The following is a 9,325-nucleotide window of genomic DNA, read 5'->3' as shown; positions in this document are numbered from 1 at the left end:
TATAGGTCTATATATTTTTTATTTATTTTTTTACAACGCAGAACTCCATTATCTCCCGATATATATAGCCTAGGTAGTATTTGCAATAACCACAACATTTCTGTCAGCAAATGTAATGATTTTTGCAGTAAAACGTCTAAATAAATAATCGAAAATGATTTTTTAAACTGTGATTTATTATTATATAGTTGAAAATTGAGACCTATGTGACAATGACTTGACAGTATATCTATAAGGCATACCACAGAAATTTAAATGAAGAGTGATCTATCTTTTAAAACACATTAAAAGAAACTTCACAAGAGAGTGTCGTAATTCATAGCTCATTTTTCTTTTAATGAACATTTGTCTTAAATAAATTTACAAAGAAACTTCTTGAACCTTTTGCACAAGTCACAATACGTATACACAATAAAGTCGTACGTCATATTAATAATAATATGAAATTCAGCAACAAAATAGATTAATAATAATCAACATTGATTGTCGGTCATTTTTTCCTTTCTTTCGGAGGGATAATCAACCCGTTTATATTTTTTACTTAAAATTATTACGTCCGTAGCAACATTTTCCGTTTAATTCGTCACTTATTAGGCCCCGATCTATTTTTGGAGTGTTTTAATAGAATAAGATCTACGGTGTTTTGTCGATCTTTAATTTAAAATAAGAAGCTTCATTACTTTAACTGTTTACAGTATTATAATACGAAACTTACTTAGTCGTAATGTTATTTTACTACGCAATTAAAAAATCGATTTGTGAAATTATTTAATCTATAGCATCAACGGTAGTCCAAGTTCTTGATTTGTTAATCGATATTTATCAGGACTAGTTGAGGAAAACTTCGTTCATGCACTTGACAACAAGTAATCGTATTAATCTACAATTACAATTACTGATTGATGAGCAACGGTAATTTGACTATGTAAAGATAATCATCGACAAAATTGTTTTGTAAACAGGCATCAATCATAAGAAACACTTGTGGCGTTCAAGTGAACGGATTGAGGACCGCTTAATAAACGAGTGGGAAATCGGCTCAATTGGTAATTGAGGTCTTTCCTCAACACTTAAGCGTTGAGTGGCTTCTCGTCGCCAGAAAATATATACATAGGCCTAGGCTTTAAGCATTTTCCAACAAAATCTGCGTGCTACTCAGATTTGCAACTACCGATTAGTATTGGTTGGATGGTTCTACAATAATGTCATCTATCAGATACTATTAGTGATGACTCGATTTTCTTTTACTCAAGCAAATTTCTGTTCCGAGTGATGTGCAGATAGAATTTTAATTCAAACATATATTATCAATAAAATAAGAAAATAGGACGGTAATATTGTTTAGTTAATGATTAACTTAACACAATGTTAACTTCGAAAAAAGTCATTATACACAAAGGAGGCTTTCGTTCTTGTTAATTGACGAGCGGAAATTCGACTAACGGTCATGTAATTTAGTTAACATTTAACTTAATGGTAAACTTCAAAAAAGGGTCATACGCATAAAAGCTATGTTTGTCTAAATACAAGTGACATTCGTTGAAACAAATCAAATTACACGAGACTCATCTTCAATCTCTTGTAAAGACAAATGATGCATTAGAATGGATAGAAACTTTATAAATAATGATTTCTGATAAAATTAAACATTTTCCAATTTGTTCCAGATAACAGATTCATGAAAAAAAAGTAATTATAATTGAGATAAATATAAGCATAGAAAAGTACGGTACTTATTATTAATTGTAAATGAGATAAAATCTATTGATACTAAATATTCTAAATTATATTAAATTGTGTATTGAATGGTTCTACCATGGAGGAGTTAGTTTCCTCAATGGTTCTATATTGTAGATCTCTGGAATAAAATGGAGAATGTGCTATAGACACGATACAATTTCAGTAACTCCTCCTCAAATTTGTTCTGTTTATTTCAATAAAGACGGCAGCATATATTGCTATTCGAGAAAATAGCAGGAATTTCTTCAAACCTTTTTAATTTAAACCTTCATTTAAATACCCTGTTTTTCGTCATATTTTACATACAAAAAGCACCTAAACACGCTTTCTTTTGGCAATCTTACAGAAACATATACACAACTAATCATTACATTTTCAATATATATTCTACATTGAATATTATTTACATTTTTTTACCTATATATTATTTACATAGTTTTCATAATCGGTGGGAGGGTAGTCGTGAGTATGTGAGATGAAGTCCATATGCACGCGTTCTTTGACCTGCCTCCATGGCTGCTTCTGGCCCGGTAACTCATTGAATAATTTTGATATCTGCCTGGACAATCCGATTTTATTCAAAAAATAGGACGTGATGAACTTGGAGAGGTTCGGACGGACAATAGGCTACTACTCTTCGATGGGCTGACTTCGATAGAAACAATAATGATAATAAATTAATACTCTCTTTTAAAATTGTCTGAAAATGTTCGTTTTAGTATCCCCCTGTGTTATAGGGGAACACTATACCTGCTGACGGAGTAGGGCCCGGAAGATAAGTGTACGCTGGGATATGAAAAGGAATCTGTGCTCTGTGAAGATGGCTGTGTGTGTAATAAGTTGCGGCTGGGAACGGTAAACCTAATGCGCCGGATAACATCGGTTTCGCTGCCATCTTTAGTTTCTCTAACTCTGCTTCCTGAAGTCGCTTTGCTTTCGCACGTCGATTTTGAAACCAGATTTTCACTTGCGTTTCTGTTAAGCTCAATGATGCCGAGAATTCTGCCCGCTCTGCAATTGATAAATACTGCTTCTGTCGAAATTTTCGCTCAAGTGATAATAGTTGAGAAGTTGTGAATGGGGTTCTTGGTTTTCTGTTTGTTTTGTGCTTTCTTAAAGTGCATTGTACTTTTTGACTGTTGAAGCTAGGGGGTGGAGTTGTTGTCGTTGCTTCTATTCCACCTGAAAGATAAAACAAGACTTTTATTTAATATTTAACTCTTAAATAATAATAATAATAATAACAATAATAATAATAACAATAACAATAACAACAATAATAATAATAAACGAAAATTTTTATCGCCAATTTCAAAATAAATCATAAAAGGCGGCACGAAAGTATACATAGAGCATGCATTTAATTAAGTTGTAGAGTAATAGGCCTAAATGGCTATTAAAAAGACAATGTAGATAAACGTGGAAACAGAGTAGACTAGATGGATTGAAATAAATGAGTTTTTAAATTGACTTTAAATGAATCCAAAGAGTTCGTTACATGTACTTATATTCACGGTTTCCCGTTACAGTACTCTGTGTCTGAATAATAGCATAAGGCCTACATGTTGATTAAATAACAACTTAATTTACGTTCCCTATAACTTCATAATTTGCTGCAGCATTTTTCAATGTATAACTTTTAATCGCGTCAACAAATCATAACGATTAATTGCAATTAAGATCCATAATTTTGTCGTTGATTGATTTTAAAATAAATAAGTTATATAAGATATTGTTCTATTATTTAACTGTTATTGTTATGTGGATAGGTCTATCGTCAGCGAGACGGAATTACACGTGAGAAGCAAGCCGTATAGTGGCTAGATGCCTGTTCAGTGAAGATGATGGCAAGTACTGTACACAGCAACCGTGGCAATATCCAACAGCGTGTGACTAATTCAACTAAGGAGGCATGAAATTTATAGACTAATTACACTTTGAAAAGCTGTCCGAATTCAAACACTACTCAAGACGACGATTCTCCAAGAGAGTGGATCCAATTATGGTCTACCAACCTACGATTAATGTACCAATAGAACAATAATAGACTTACAAAGAAGTTTAATTTTATAGTCGGGGTTCACGCGCTGAATGTTATGTGCCATTGTGGAAAGTAATGACAAATGCTTCATGCGGTATCAAAAATCCATTAACGGATACTGCGTATTGACATTTCAATAATAAAATGGGAACATGAACAATAATAAACAGAATAATGATAAGCAGAATACTACATTAATAAAGTGGTTCTTATTTTTGGTTAAGGTTTTGAAATTTATAGTAAGTGATGTAGAATCCCGGCGCTGTTATTCCAAAGGTGTATTTGATAAGCTTTCAGTTCTTTTCGATGATTAAGAAAATATCAAAAAATCCTAATCTCCTCTTTTTTCCCCATTAACAGTTTATTAATCATAAAAGACTGGGCTGTGGTATTTATGGAGTAAATTTAAAGAAATACATTCCTGGAGATTCAAAATTGAAGATAATGAATTAAGAATAAAAAATGACCTTTTTCACCTTAACGGTGTAAAGAATCATTATATCATAAAGGGCCACGATTTACGCTCCGTATTGAGGCATAGCAGAAAAAAATTAATGATTGCCGGTATGCCAAATAGGCCTATATTTATCACAATACAGTTCTTGCGGTGGCCTATATATATAATGATACAGTATATTTAATGTTGAAATAATATACGAATAGCCCTAGTTTGTCTTCTACAAGCTTTATAAAAGCACAAATCATTATTTATCATTATGCCTATTACATACCGGTATTTACAAACTAACAATATGATAGGATACTTTTTATGATAATATAATTAATACAATTTTTTAATCGTTGCTTAATGTTATTAGTTAGCGTTTATACACTATTGAATATAAAGAAAAATATAGGCCATATATATCAAAATAACACGATGGCTACATCTCCCATATGAGTTGAAAATAGGTACAATTAGATGATTATTCAGGTTAAAGGTGTTCGTCTCTTCCCTCATTTTAGGCCACTTCCCTCTTTTCATTTACTTTCACAGCGACAAACCCCACCACCCTCTCCCATAAATGGAAAGAAATCAACATAGGCCTATCCTAATATAAGATGAGAATAGTAAACCTATCCTTAGTTAGGCCAGGCCAGTGTCCATTAATTATGATACGGTAGTGTACTAACGGATTTTACGATTGTATGTGTGTGGGTGTGTGTTCAGTGGCCACTTTTATGAATAAAAAACAAGAAAAGGGGCCTTACTCTCCCCTTTGACTTTGGTAAAAAATTGTCTTCATTAATTTTTTTTTTTTATAATGTAATGGGGAACAAGCTCAATATCAAGCTAATGTTATCTTCTCCCACGGAGTCAATTAATGCAGGCCTATAGCAGCTAAGTCCAACATATAAGGCTTAGTAAGGGACTGAAGATGTATTATAGTCGTGGGAAAAAAAGGAATCACAATATATCGACGAATTGAACCTAGGGCCTAGTTTGAATTGAAAAGGCAAATATCTTTACCACAAAGATAAAGATCCATTTGAAAATTATAGAATTAAGGTATTAAAAATATTTAATTGGTCTAAATGCCTTCATTGTTAGAAAGATGCGTAATTTTTTTGAAAGGTGATTGACCAATGTGTGTATTGTATTTATTTTTAAACATCTGACTATAGCTTCAGTGTTTGGCAGATTCTCTACACCACAGCAGCGCAGATGTTCAGGAAACCAGAGAACAGAACTATACAACAGTATACGTGTGGAACACTTCGCGCCTTTTTATTGCGTTAACAAGGGTCTAATCAATTTATTATCGTCTACTTTCTTACATTAATTCCAGATTAGGCCTGAAAAGATCAACACCCATCTGCCTCTTTATTAGTATTAACGAGAAATCCACATTCCAATATTTTGCGAATAAATTCTGACAAGGACCTTCGTTCAAGAATGCAAAACCGGGTCTTCGTTCAAGAACGCAAACCCAACTATAAAATTATCCATGTATCACTCAAGTATATATCATTATTAACTCTAATTGTATACGTACTTCAGACAGTAATTAATGTATAAGTTTAGCTATAGTTCATTTTATACCCCATGGATAGACAATAATTAGTTAGCCTAATTAGTTAAAGGCATTTAGGTACCTCCATTAATACCAACAGCGTATACATATAGTACTTCTAGTAAATTGACTAACAACAAGAAAAATAATGTGTCTGTATAATTATTTTATTAACATACAAACAAAAATGCATTATAGGGTACCGGTATATATTATCATACTTTTCATATTGGCCTATTTAAACACATGTGCTTATTTATAAATTTAATGTAATATAATATTTATATTATATTACATTAAATTTATAATGTAATATAATATAAATATTATATTACATTAAATTTATAAATAATGTAATGTAATGTAATGTAATATAATATTTATATTATATTACATTATAAATTTAATGTAATATAATATTTATAACTTGATAAAAAATTTATACAGAGTTTAAATGTAATAGATAATTGAATTTTGTATATTAAAGAGTTAATCTTTTTCATTTTATTGGACTATATGTAATTATATATATGCCTACATATATATATATAATTTATACATATATACATATACATATATACATATATATATATATACTGTATATATATATATATATATATATATATATATATATATATATATAGTAGTATAGTCTACACATCCATACATATGCATGCCAATATATTCACGTACGGTATATCACACAATTATACATAGTGTCAGTTATATATATATATATGTATATATTGGGCCTATAACATAACATAATATAATTTAATATAATGTAATATAGGCCTAATATAAGAATATCATAAGATGTAATATGCCAACTAGATTTCCTAGTCAATACTGCCAATAACTGATATATTTTCAGTGGCTAAATTTATTATTATTATTATTATTATTATTAGCTCCCGAAATATTCGAATAATAAATTTCATATATCTTGAAAAAAGTCAACCGCCTGTTTTTCTTGACTTCGTTTTACATATAAATACTAATAATAATATGTATATATATATACATTAGTATATAATATAAATTTACAAACACATTAATATATGTATATTATATAAGTTTATGTTGTTTATGTCTAATCAGCGCTAACATAGTACTGGATAATAAGTATGGTAGAAACCCAACTCAATATAGCGGACGAGTGAAAGGTGGGCAGGACAATGAAGTGCACCTAAACCATAAAAAGTGTGCGAACGTCAATCATCTCCAAATTGTCATATCTATAACGTGACGGAGGAAACATCCACACCTTGTAAATTCTCAACAGGGTAATTAAATCGTGGTGAAAACACTGTGCCTCAGTTTTAAGGGTGGAGGGCTAGGATCAGGCATAATGTCAAGGGACATGAGTTTCCCGAATTGTCTAACATAAGTCCCAGTGGGAAATGCTGTCGCGCATCGTGTTTACACAAGAAATTAGATGATGTCTACGAAACAAAGATCAAATTGAAATATTGATTTGAAAACTTCACGCACCGACGTAATCTTCAGCGTGCATACAGGTTGCACAGTCCATTCTAGTTACAAAAGTTACATCTGGTCAATTTATCAACGATCAAATGCTTGTTTTTAAATTAGATTTAGGCTTATTTTAGCAAGTGTATGTTGATATTGGATTAATGTTTCCTACAATTAATGTAACTGTCCGATTGGACATCCAAGTCTTAATGTACACGATGGGCGTCCCTTCCTGGGTACAACTTACATGGGACTTAAACACGCAATACAAAACTAACGGAATCTTCTATACATGATATTTAAATATACTTAAAAATTAAACAACTACTATACACTCTTATGGATTGTATGTGATATGAGATTGTAATTGCATTGTGTTGGCAAGTAAACCTAAATATTGAACAAGTGTAGTGAGGCTTTTAGAAAGAAAATTTCCGCATGCTCCAAATAACAAGAAATAAGTACGACAGTTATTACAAAACCATATGGTTATATAAACGGTACAAGTATACTTAAAAGTTAAAAGTAGCTGCAATAATAATCATGTGTATAGTACAGTCAATTAGTTAAGGTCATTAGTAACAATTATTGCCTCGTGTGTAAAGTGTATTTAATTGTATTGGTAATGTAGCATAGAGATGTAGGACGTGTTAAGACATTAACTGAGAAGGGATAGATAGGAGGAGAAAGTATGGCTCATTTATACGATTTCTAAAATAAATGGTGATTGATGACATAGAGTTGTGTACAAGTCAATACAATAATTAGGCCTATTCTCTTTTTATGCTCTTTGAGGATCTGAGTCGTGAACCTTTCTACACAGTCTGTGTGTTGATGAACGTCATTGACATTCATACAAACAAACAGTACATGAATAAATAAACAGCAATGTGCTTTGATTATTATAACAATAATAATAATAATAATAATAATAACAGTAATAAAATTGATTATGATTACACCTACTAGTATACTTATTATAGGCATAACATGATCTATTGTACCGTAATCTAATACTATACTACGTAAAGTAATAATATATAATATAATGTAATAATGTATACCAGCACCAAGTAATGTAATGTATATAATCTAGCTAGTAAAAAATATAAATATAAATTATAATACAATATAATGTATGTAAGGTAATATACACTTATAAATTTTATTTATAAATTTTATAGGAACACAAGGCTGAAATCACTTAAAAATTAAGAACAAATTGAGGCTGGATTGAATTGGATTGGTTTTATTCGGTGTAAACACCAAGGATAGCCCTCGAAAGTCAAGAAGAAGACTTATTTCCAGTGGGGTCCTTCTGGTGGTAATTGGGCAGTACACCAGGAGACAATCCCCTACTCTTTTCCGAAGAGTGTACTGAGTTCTTAACGTGCACATGGGCAATAAATGCACATGGGACCAACGGCTTAAACGTCTCATCCGAAAGACGGTGCGCTATTGTAACTTGTGTTTTAGCCCTCCAGCTAAAACACAAGGAGAGGCAGCGACGGGAATTGAACTGGGGACCTAGAGATATCCACGGTTCAGGGCGCACACAGTGGCTACCACCAGATTAACCGTCTGAGCTAAGCTGCTCTCTGAGATGAGAATGTCAAATGAGACTTTCATTTAGAAAAAATAATAATAATAATACCATCTATAATACAGTACAGTAATACTGCTGTACATTAATAATGTTGTATGTTTGAAAAGTGTGTAAAAACAAGAACAAAGAAGACACTGAGCCTGGGCAAAATTTTATTGGTTCTAATAAAAAAAAAAAGTGGTAAAAATACATATTTATAATATAAGAAATAATTTACTAATAATTAAATTATAACAAAACTTTGATAATTAAAATTGAGACACTTGGAGAATGTTGTTACATATTTATTTAGAAATTATATTATCATAAGGAAAAATAAAAATAGCAATATCAAATTATAGAATGTGTCGTAAGATGAAGAGATATAAAAAATGAAGTTGTCAAGATACAGAATCCATAATAAAAGTTTGCTATACCGGTAGGGCTGAGTTAATATACAGTATATAT

The 9,325-nt window shown here is 31.1% G+C and overlaps 1 protein-coding gene across 1 annotated transcript in view; it reads right to left on the bottom strand.

The window, feature by feature from the left end:
- Positions 1 to 312: 312 nt before the first annotated feature.
- Positions 313 to 9,325, bottom strand: part of LOC117102614 (homeobox protein MSX-2-like) — a gene marked incomplete in the record, with an annotated part of 24,320 nt that continues 15,307 nt past the window's right edge. Inside the window, 1 exon segment of the mRNA XM_033242989.1 lies at positions 313 to 2,922. Within this exon segment, the coding sequence (XP_033098880.1) occupies positions 2,456 to 2,922 (467 nt within the window).

The sequence above is a fragment of the Anneissia japonica genome, unplaced genomic scaffold (assembly GCF_011630105.1).
Source record: "Anneissia japonica isolate Jap-2015-1 unplaced genomic scaffold, ASM1163010v1 scaffold1489_len2284818_cov182, whole genome shotgun sequence".
Taxonomy (NCBI): domain Eukaryota; kingdom Metazoa; phylum Echinodermata; class Crinoidea; order Comatulida; family Comatulidae; genus Anneissia; species Anneissia japonica.
Note: the sequence above shows the minus strand (reverse complement) of the source record. Positions and strands in the feature narration are given on the sequence as shown.